The sequence below is a fragment of the Pithys albifrons genome, chromosome 3, assembly GCF_047495875.1.
Source record: "Pithys albifrons albifrons isolate INPA30051 chromosome 3, PitAlb_v1, whole genome shotgun sequence".
NCBI lineage: Eukaryota > Metazoa > Chordata > Aves > Passeriformes > Thamnophilidae > Pithys > Pithys albifrons.
Window position 1 is genome coordinate 15,676,905 of NC_092460.1, and position 10,988 is coordinate 15,687,892.

A 10,988-nucleotide genomic window follows, 5' to 3' on the forward strand; every position below is an offset into this window, starting at 1 on the left:
TAGCTTTGGACAGATCACAAACAGCTCAGATTAAATGAAATCTTTTGCAAAGGGAGAACATTATTCTTTTATCACACTTAAGAGTTCATATCCATATTTTCAATAGTAAACAAAGTAAGTACTTCATTTGCAAACTTCAGAAAAACAATTTTTTACGGAAGTGGCTCAGGAGTGAAATTCACTTTCTCCTCACTTTCAGCTCCCTGTGCATTCCTTCAGAACAACGCACTTGTCAACATACAGCAACCTGAGTCAGCTGCCCATCACAGTTCCAGATAATCCCCACAAAGCATGTGGATTTTAGACTGCTTAGTTAAAGTATGACTTGCTTATCACTTTGTTCTAGTAACACTATCGCTCTGCTGGAGCTGGGGATTACTGGGCACCACTCCTGCAGTCCCCCATGTTCTACACAGCCTGCTCCACTTACAGGCCTATGAAGTAACAATTCAAATTACATTTCCCAAATCATTAGCATTAAATTCCAGCTCCTGTTTGAATCAGCCACATTACACTAAAAAGCTGTGAAATACCCAAGATTTCATTAATTGAATAAGCCAAGACCAGAAAGTCTGAACAGATTGTCTCCCAGGGACAGGATTTCAGTATGGCTTTTTACTCTTTGGGAAGACTTGTTGGAGCCTGTAACACAGCAAGCCTGAAAGCCAAGCATTAGCACAGGTGATACCTTTTCCTGAAAGACAACAGCTGTTTCCAGTCCCGGCATGATGTCCAGCAGGAGTCGGCAGGCAGCAGTGTTCAGGGGAGGCTCTCTGCTTGTCATCACATAAGCATTCACCAGCTGGAGATCAGGAACAGCAATGGTTTGAAATCAGACTGACCCAAACCTGAGCCTTACAGCTCCCACAGCAGCCAAACGGTAAGGTAAGGAATGCCAGTCCAAGCCCTGGATCTCAATATGACCAGCCTTTAAAATGTTCCCCCAGTGCCTCAGAAGCTGAAATTACTTCTCAGAGAAGCAATCGGAGAACCTCCAATTTGCTTCTCACTCACTCTTGAACTGATTTGTAAAGACATGGTTTAAAAAATCGTGACAGTAACAGTGTAAACATGAAAAGATAATCACTAAAACACAGAACATTTTTAATTGTATCTACGTTTGCTTATCACTTGCAGTTTCACACAGAGAGCTACACGCAAGCCATCTGTCAGAATCCTTACAGCAGTGTGTACAGGTGTGTAGGGAAAAGCTCAGCTGTTGTTGTATCCGCAAAAGGTTTTTCAGCGTCCCGGCCTGCCCATCCCCAGCATGACCCTGGGTTTTCAGTGCCAGATACCTGGATGAATTCTCACAGAGATAAAGCTCCAGGCTCCAAAATGGTTAAAAGAACGTTCAGCATCCCTTTATTGGGGGGCTAAACAGGTTATATAGGGTTTTGAGAGGGTACACACGAACCCGGGTGGCTTGGGATAGGTCAAAGGGCTTTGGTCACGACCTGAGGGGCTTTTCCCATTGGCTGAAAGCCAGCTATCACAGCTGTCCATGTGCTGGGCAGCCCACCTTTGGCGACAGCCTGGCGCTGTTTACCAAGGGGCTGAAGTTGTTTACTTCTCCTTCTGGCTGCTCCAAGGTCAGACTGACCTTGCCAGCCTAACGTGGGGTCGGGCAAATGCAGGGGCTGATGCCAAGCCTCTCCCAACACGGGTGCTTACAGGGATGCAAGGATAACAAAAATTCTAGCTATGAAGTCCTGTTCGAGTACAGAAATGTAAGGGGAAACCCCAACTCCTGCCTCCTAATCCTCTGGTTGAGTCTTCTAGAGCTGATACATACTCTTCTGCTCCTCCAGGCAGCTCAGCATCTCAAAATACTCAGAGACAGGGCATTGGAATTACTGGTATTTGCATCACAGAAAGAAGTTACACTTTTATACTTGTATGAGAAGAGCTACATTTTCTTGAAAGAGACTGACAAACCTTGAAAACAAGTTGCTACACACATTCCAACAGCTCATCAACTCTGCTTTCCTTGAGTCTCTTTAGCAGTGGCAAATGAATTGCTCTTAAACCCATTTTAAAAACCACTGCTGTGGAAGAGATAGTCCTGACACCACTAAAATAAATATTAAACAAGTACTGAGGTGAACCAGCACACAGGAAATAAAAGCCCTAAGGCGCTGCCAGGAATTGACAGATGCAGTTCTTGGAGCAAACCTACCGCATTCATGAAATCATCATTCTTGAAAAGTATCCTCAGTAAGTGCCCCAGCATGCACTCCGGATCCGCTCGGCCTGCGGGAGGAATAGGCAAACACTCATCCACCTGCCTCAGGATGTCAGGATTAGAACTGAACTGCTATCTCCTCCAACTGACCGTGGAACACGCTACTGTCAGCACCACAGAGCAGCATTTCCCAGTGCAAAAGTAGTGTCAGACCTGCATCAGCAGCTGGCACATGTGTACTCTTATATGAGTGTGGTAGTTTTGGCTTTAGTTTCAGTATAGGCCTTATTTAGGCCTCAGTTTTTAGCAGGCCTCAAAGGATGTGACATAGATTGGAAGGGACAAACATCACCTGACTTAAGCAACTAAAGAGGTATTTCATATCATCTGACATAATCAAGAAGTGACAAGGGGGTATAATAAGAGAGGGAGGAGGAGTCTCTTTCTCTTTCGGTCCTGACCTGAGAGGATCCTGCTGCCATGACTCCTGAGAGTCATCTGCGCTGTTGTTTATCTAGGGAGGTGAACATTTTCTTGTTAACTTCTCTCTCTCTTGCTGGGAAGTTTTCTTGGGAAGAGTTTGTGGAGGTTTTCTGGGATTTGGGTGGTTGGAATCTGGGTTATTAACTGGGTGACTCGGTGGAGGGTTATTACTTTGCAATATGTGTTGTATCATATTCCATTTTAAATTTTCTTATCTTCTGTGTAAATATAAAACCCTCACCATTTCAAAGCTTCATTTCTGGGGTTTTTTCCCCTCACTTCTTTTCCCTGGGAGGGGATGCTTTGACTCTGTATGAGGCAGTTGGCATTTTGCCAGCTCAAACCATAACAATGAGTTCCCAGGTATTCACTCACGGGGACAAAGGTGGTGCTGCCAAAGCCCCTCAGGACACCTCACCTGGGTGTCGGTCATCGAAGGGGTCCGGGTCCCCCTTGCGGTACTCTTCAGTCTCCTTCTCTATCAGCTCCGACATTCTGCGGGGGGAACCACACCATGAACACAATGCACACCCAGCCTGCCCTGAGTGCCCCTCACACAGAATCATAGAATGGATTGGGTTGGAAAAGACCTCCGAGATCATCAAGTCCAACCCTTGGTCCAACTCCAGTACCTTTACCAGATCATGGCACTCAGTGCCACGGCCAATCCCAGCTGAAAAACCTCCAGGGATGGGGAATCCACACCCTCTCTGGGCAGCCCGTTCCAATGCCTGAGTACTCTCTCTGGAAATAATTTTTTTCTGATCTCCAACTTCAATTTCCCCTGGCAGAGCTTAAGCCCGTGCCCCCTTGTCCTATTGCTGAGTGCCTGGGAGAATCAGGTCTGTCAGAGCACTCTATACCAGCCCACTGGCTTGCACCTGAACAGTACACACTGCCCACACAGGAGTTCAGGCTGTCCATAACAGAGGAGAGAGAAAGAGACTGGCCTCTACTATCTCATCCTCTCACTGTGCTCCAAGACCCACTGAACCCGTATCAACACCCCAGACCTGCACAAACATGACACTCTGGGGGCCAACACCTTTTATTTACTCATGCCAGAATCCTGGTGGTGTAGAGAACTCAAGCAAATAAAGGGCTCGAGCAGCACTTCTCAGCCCCACAGTGTCTTTCTTTTGCAGCAGAGCAAGTCCTGAACAGGTGACTGACTTAGTCCTCCTCCCTCTTCAGTGTATGCAAGGGCAGCTGCTCAAACTACCTCCACAGTTTTTTGTTATTTTGCATATTAAATTTCAATCATGTTGTACCACTAGTAAATATCAAATATTTTTAGGAAGTGTTGCATAATCTCTATTCAGCTATCAATGTTTTGGTGTCAGCTACCACAGTGGAGAAACTCAGCCAGCCTCTCATTCACAGACCTTCAAAATACATTCAATGCTCCTCTGTATCAGAAAAAAAAACAACTGAGGGTTGTTTTGAAGCTTTGCTTTCTCCTAAACTGAGGAGTAGCCTCAGAAGACACAAGAAATCCTATGCTCTAATTCATTTAGAATCAGCAGTACAGGAATTAATTATAGTTTTTATTTAACCAAAATCAAGACGAGGGAAATTATCTCATGGGCAAGCAAAAAATAATTCCATCATTATCCACTGTATTTCTCCATGAAGTGTTAAAACAGAAATACATGCAATTTTATGTGAAATAAAGAGCACTCAATTCGATTAAAAAACATTAGCAAATGAAATCTTAGTTCCCTGGTATAAAACACCACTCCCTCCCCTCTCCTGAGGTCCAGAGTGGGGTGCAGAGCCCGTGTGCAGCACAGCACTTTAAAACAAGGTCTTAATACCTCAGGGTAGGAATCTGGGCAGAGTTGATTACAGGGGAGGGAAAACTGCTCGAAGGCTGCAGTAACCCCTGGAAGAGTATTTGTCTTTCGCGGGGGATTTCCCTTACAGAACACCACTGACTTCTACTCCATTCCTGCTACTTCCAGAAAATATCCAGTGTTCCCAGGGACAATCAGAGGCATAAATGTTCTTAGTCCTGCCTCTGAACGACACTGACTTGAGAGGATGATCCTGCCAGACTGTAGGAACAGCAATTCAGCTCACTGGGAACAAGCAGAGAACTTTCCTGCTTGCCTCTGGTCTGACAATTATCTACCAAACTGTTGATCCTGTGGGCTTCCAATATTTACTTTTATAAGCCTGATTCTGAAGGGATGCAAATTGTGTTTCCTATTAATAACAGGTGCCACAGCTTGAGCTCTCAAGAAATTCTGGCAAAAGCAACTTACTTAAACACTCCACTGCCAGCCCCTCATTTTTTAACATGAGAACTAATAGCTTGAGGGGTGTCTGCTGACAGACAACTCGGATAAATGGGGCGTGGGGAAGCAGCACCCTCAACTTGTCAGGTCTTTTGAGGTGATAATTAGCATTTTGATCACATGCCAGAAAGGACAGACAAGCAGCATGGAAAGTGAGCACAGCACTCTGGCCAGTGCCTCCTGTCTGGGTAGGCAGCCAAACTGTAAGCCAGCTCCCAGTGGTTTCAGGGACAACAACATTACCACAGGCTACATGAAACAGGCATGTGAATCACTAATTATGAGGGGGGTTTGAAACAATAAGTCACAATTGTTTGATCAAAATCAAAAAAGTCACTGCCTCTTTAAAACAGACTGTCAGAAAGAAAAAGAAAAAACTTCCTTACAATACCCTTCTTTTAACTAACACATACAAAGGTGGTTTGTGACCTGACTTGGACGGATCTACCCAGATCAACAGCTCTGTCAATTCTCAGTTGAAGCAACAGAGGAGTCAAATAACTAACAAAGCTCATTCCCACCTTCTAACACTCACACCAGGTACACAGGGATCTAACAAAACCACAGAACTTTAATTCAGGTTTCAAGACTTCCTTTGTGCTCACTTGGCACTATAATGGTTCTCCAGCCACTTCAAAGTTTGCAGACAAGATCTAGGATTTGCACAGAGGCAGGGAGTCCTTCCCCTTACTTCTAACTATTTTTTTCTCTTTACAACTGTCTTTGGAAAGTTAGTCAGGTTCCCATTTTCCCTTGCCACAAACTGAGCTCCCTGGGAGTAGGGCAGGAAGGAGCAGTGGTACACAGAGGGCAGGATGTCAGCTGTGCAAGGTTCCCAGTGACCCACGCAGCATAACACAGACATCCTAATCCAGCTCTGTGTCATCACTTGCTAGTAATGACCAGCCTGAGTCCTTATGGCAGATGCCACAGCACAGGATGCTCCAGGATTCCACACCAACACACCTGGTTTGTGGAGATCCAAGTTACGACGTTAAACTGCTGATTTATCCCCTAATGAAAGAGGATCCTGGGATGCAGCAAAAGATCCGACTCCCAGGATTTGCCTGAGTGGTTAACATGACTTGCATCCAGTTTATGAACTTACGCTCTTGCAGGATCACTTCAATTCACAATATTTTGGAAAACCAAGTATATTTAGTATCTGTTGCTTGCTGACAGATTTCCAAACAATTTATCCAGTTCATACTTTCTAACACTCCAGAGTTTGTAAATCCAGAAAACCAGCTTGTTTGGAAGTGACAATTCAGCCATGGCCTACAAACCTCCCTGTTGCTGTCCCTGCCCTGTTACTGTTGAACCACTCATGACTGAACTCTCCCATGTGCTGCCCCAGCACCACATTTAACAGACCCCCACCCACACAGGGAAGTTTTCTCCCATTTTGCTCAGGACGTGAAAGGAAGTAGAGAAGTATCACTCATGAACAAGTATGACCACAGCTTCCTCTGCCTGAAGACTAAAACAATCTGTAAGGGCATTACTCTGACTCAGGCCAGTGCAACCTCCAGTCGGTGAGGATTCCTGGGGAGTATCTCTACCAGAAAATTCTAAATACCTCAAACTCCCTTCTCCAGACACACACACATGGCTTTCACTGATACCTGAGGCACTGTAAATCCAGTTTCCAACAAAGCCAGTAGATTCCCCTGCTATCTACCTTAAATAAATCCAGACTATCTCCACTAAAGCCAAAACTCCCAAGCTTTCCCCATTTATAACCACTCTGCCTGCTGCACTGAAACCCTGAGAATCAACAGAGTGTTATCAAACTTGTCTGGGCATAAATAATGTAGGGAGCTCCAGGAGCTGAGTGGGAGCAAGAAGTGCCAGACTGCTATAAACACAAGAAAAGACATGTTTAATTCAAATGTCTTTAAATTTCTTAGAATACAGTCAATTTCTGGTTATGCCTACAAGAAAAAGCCTTCAAACAACACAAATGTTTTCTTCAGACAATACCCAAAGATGCACCAAAACATGGCTCATGATTTTCAAGAGACCTACTAATTTTCAAGCTTTTAGGGTTGGTTTTCTGTTGCTCATCTCCCTCTTCTGTGCTGCTATTTTTAAAATGCAGTAAGAACAGCAAAGAAGTTGTGCTCAGTAAGTGAGGCTACAGATGGCACAGCTCCACCAGATTCCTGTTGCTTCCACCCAGTGCCAGCTCAGACTCCAAGAGCTGACTTGTCTGGCCTGACAACGCAGGGGCAGGGCAGAACAGAACCCTGTATTGCCCCTGAGTCCAGAGCAGTTCAGTCCTGCACACACCAGGCAGGCCACGGGTCTGCCAGCAAAGCTGTGAGGCGGAATTGGGAGGAATTTCCGTGACTCTCCTACTAAATCAAGAGTAGTGTCAGGCTACCCAAGTGAGGCCTGGCTTAGGAAACCACCAATCCAGCTGATAACTCAAATGTTATGGTGTTACCTACACAGCTCCTAAAGATAATTCATTGGCCCAGGGAAGATTTTCTTCACACATGCAATACAATGCCAGTCAATCAATACACACTTTAAAACAGTAAACCAAGTTTTAAAATTTCACTTCAAACATGCCCTATGAGCTTCAGTAATATTTTCTCCATGTAATTCCCGTTACTCTCGTCCTTCCATTTAATCTGACCACTGTTCCTGCAATCTCAAACCCCTCACAACACCAAGGATGGAAAAACATTCTCACAGATTCCCATCTTGATCAATGTTTCAGAAACTTCAGGTTAAAATACCAGACGTATTTCAACTATTAATTATTTTTCTGATTTCTATTATTTCTGAGAATTAAATTCATGTTTTAGAGGCAGTCTGTGTAAGATCTTTGCAATAAAAACTTCTTACTAAAAATGGTATTTAAGTACCCCACTTACAGTTCAACTTTCAGACCACAGAAATTAATTACAGGTTATGAAGTATGTGAACACCTCAAGCAAAAATGTAGTAAAAGCTGCTGTCAAGTAACTTCAGATACTCAATTTTAGGAATTTGCTGAACAGATCTTACCTGGTGAGAATAGGGACCATGTCCTGCCCGCTGCCATGTTCTTTCTCCCATTGCTCAAGCAAAGTAGTGAGCTCAGCCTTGGAGTCCACATGCCCAGATCCTGAAGTCATGGCTTAGCCTAAGGCAGGGGTAACAACCAGAAGAAAAAGAAAGGCATAAAAATGTGCAAGAAATCACATCATTTCACTGTATGCACTGAAAACAACCTAAATCAAAGATTACAAGTCATTTGAAAGAGCCAAATAACTACTCAGCAACAAGGAGAGAGAAGATCAATGACAGAACTCTGCTTTCAAAGCTAAAAGTTTCCTTTTGGTCCTCTGCCTGAAGGCTACAGAGCAAGCACTCACTGTGCACACAGGCCCTGCCCGGCGCAGGGCAGCCTGGCCAGCACACAGGTGTGCACACTCACCCAGGGCCGGGCTCTGCTGAGCCTCTGGACAGCTCTACCCCCACTCCAGCAGCCTGGGTGAGCCCCAGCTGGGGATTTACTCCACAGCCAGCCAAGCCAGGGCAGCAAGGCTGGGATCAGTGTCATTACTCCTGTTTTACACCCTCCAGACAGCAGTGGAAGTGCCAACAAACATACCAGGAACACAGTGCCAGGAGCAGCTGTGGGCACGGGAGCAGCTCCAGGACTGTGGTGGCTGAGAAAGAGCAGGGCCCCACTTGGCCACTTGTTCAAGGTTTCCAAGAACAGCCAGTGGATCCCATAGGAAGGAAGGAAGGATGATCACAGGAAGGAGCACTGGAGCAATTACTTCAGGTTTATCAGCCTTCACTTTCCTGACAGCAGCTGACAGAAGATTTATCTTCTCATCCTCAAAAGTGAATCCCTCTACAGCACTAAGTAGCTTGTTAAGGTACCATTTAATGAAGAGAACTATCACCGTAGATTCTGTTTAAGCCTCTAAACTTCCAGATGTCACCTTCTGTCAACCTGACAAGTAAACTAGAACAAAACCTGTCTCGAAACACTGCTGTGCCCTCAGTTCCCAACCTGTCAGACTGTGATCGCTGTGAAGAGTTGTAACTTCTGGAGGAAGGAATACCCAATCCTAATTTATAAACTGACCTTGTACTGACAGGAGGGTGAGAAATCAAAGCAAAAGAGATTCCTTTACATCCCAAACCACACAGATCTCCAGCATTCCATTAACCACATAGCCATGACATGGCCAATATCCACCTGCCATGAGATTAAATACTCATTTTTCACAACTGACACGGGGAAAGAGCTTTCTAAAACAATATTAAATACAGATATGTTTAAGACAGTGACATACTTGAAATTCAGGGATGAGTCAAATGACAGACTATGAAGGTAGCCACAGGCCAACATGGATTATATAAGCATTCACAGCCCAAATTCTCTCTGAAAAACAATGCCATGCTGAACTGAGGATAGACACCTCGGAGTGGTTTAAAAGCTTTCCTCGCTCAGGTAATGCATGAACAATCCTACAGCTCTACCTCTTGTCTCACAGGTAATTCTGAATTTAATGTATTGTGACTGGTTAGTTAAATGGGAGCCAAGAAGTGAAGATCACCTGGCGGGTGGTGAAACTGGGAGAAACTGCACAAAAATCTCCACCCAAACACTATGGAAGATAAACCTGAGACTACAAGAACACCATTTTGATAATTACTATATGAAGTGAGCATATGGTAACAAAAAGCTACCTAAGCATAAAGAAAAGTTATGTTTTCTAAATCACAAGTAATTCTGATTTTATTTAGGGCATTCATTATTCATTCATCTCAGAACTACACCAGGAAATTCAACGCAAATGCATAAACTGCTTAGGAAGAAACACGGCCTGGATGCAGGCAACAAACATAATGAGACTGTACACACACACACACCCTGAAACACCTTTGAGATGGAAAACTATTCTGAGCTCATAAAGATCCATTTCCTTTTTCATTAACTGAACACCACTTGCCAGCAGCACTTCAGAGCTTTTAAATATCACAGATAAACATCCAGACAAATCCACTCTGGGCCTCAGAACTCAAGTGCTGTAACTGAATCTGCACTGAACCATTTCCGACATCTCCACCTTCACTCTGTCCCCAGGGGACACAGAAGGAAGGGCCCTGTGACCCCAGAGCTTGCACAGGCCCTGTACAGGCCCTCCTGCCATCATAACAACACTTGTCTAACAACCCTTAACTGTTCCTGCCAGAAAATAAGAAAGGTCCAGCAATACCTGCAACAGGTCAACACAGTTCCAGTCAGGCAGACCATGGGAACTGCTCACGCTGCCCCCGAGACAGCCTGGGCTATACAATAACCCTGAGAACACAGAAAAATCCAGCTGGCCCCAAAATCTGGAGTATTGCCTCAATAAAGTACATTATCATCCAAATACCTGGTGCTGACACACAGCTATTTTCATGAAATGAAGATAAAATACAAAAATATCCCCCTTTCTATCAGGACACAGCAATGAGAGTGAATGTTTTGCTGAGGCATCTTGTCTATCCCGCAGGCTTATCCCTCCCATTCAGCTAAATACAACCATTCTACCTGCACCTCAGAGATTGCTACTGTCCTCACCCAAGAATTCCATGATAAATCGAAGTGAAAAACTGTGCAGAGAGGACCAGAACACAAACGGTATGAACTACCCTGTAGCTGTCAGCAGATACACCCAGCCTGCTGGAGAGGAGGCCCAGGAGACCAGCTCTGACTTTTTCTATTTCCTTTGGACAAGCTGCTGAACAAATTCCATCTTAAATTGCCCTCCAGAAAACAGCAGAGATTTCAATACAGGGGTGGGGAGGGGGTGTAATTGTGTTTCTTAATAAGTTTTGAAAATCATGGCCTTCTACAGATTTCAGTATGGAATTTTTTTTCCCAAACACCACTGTAGTCAAAATGCACTTAGAATCAATAGAACTGGTATTAACAAAATGCAAAGCACTCCCTCAAAGCATTTGACTTTGAAAGACCCTGAGATGAGCTCAGTTGGTTAAGACTTGGTTGTAATAATGCC

General features: G+C 44.5%; 1 protein-coding gene across 3 annotated transcripts in view; it reads right to left on the reverse strand.

Moving 5' to 3' along the window:
- Positions 1 to 10,988, reverse strand: part of DCAF1 (DDB1 and CUL4 associated factor 1) — a 50,389-nt gene that overhangs the window by 36,212 nt on the left and 3,189 nt on the right. For all 3 annotated transcript variants that reach the window (XM_071550605.1, XM_071550604.1, XM_071550603.1), the window contains exons 2-5: positions 7,987 to 8,104; positions 3,087 to 3,163; positions 2,180 to 2,253; positions 689 to 802 (exon numbers count right to left, since the gene is read on the reverse strand). In XM_071550605.1, coding sequence (XP_071406706.1) covers positions 689 to 802; positions 2,180 to 2,253; positions 3,087 to 3,163; positions 7,987 to 8,096 — 375 coding nt within the window. In that variant the 5' untranslated portion in view covers positions 8,097 to 8,104. The remainder of the gene's footprint in view (positions 1 to 688; positions 803 to 2,179; positions 2,254 to 3,086; positions 3,164 to 7,986; positions 8,105 to 10,988) is intronic.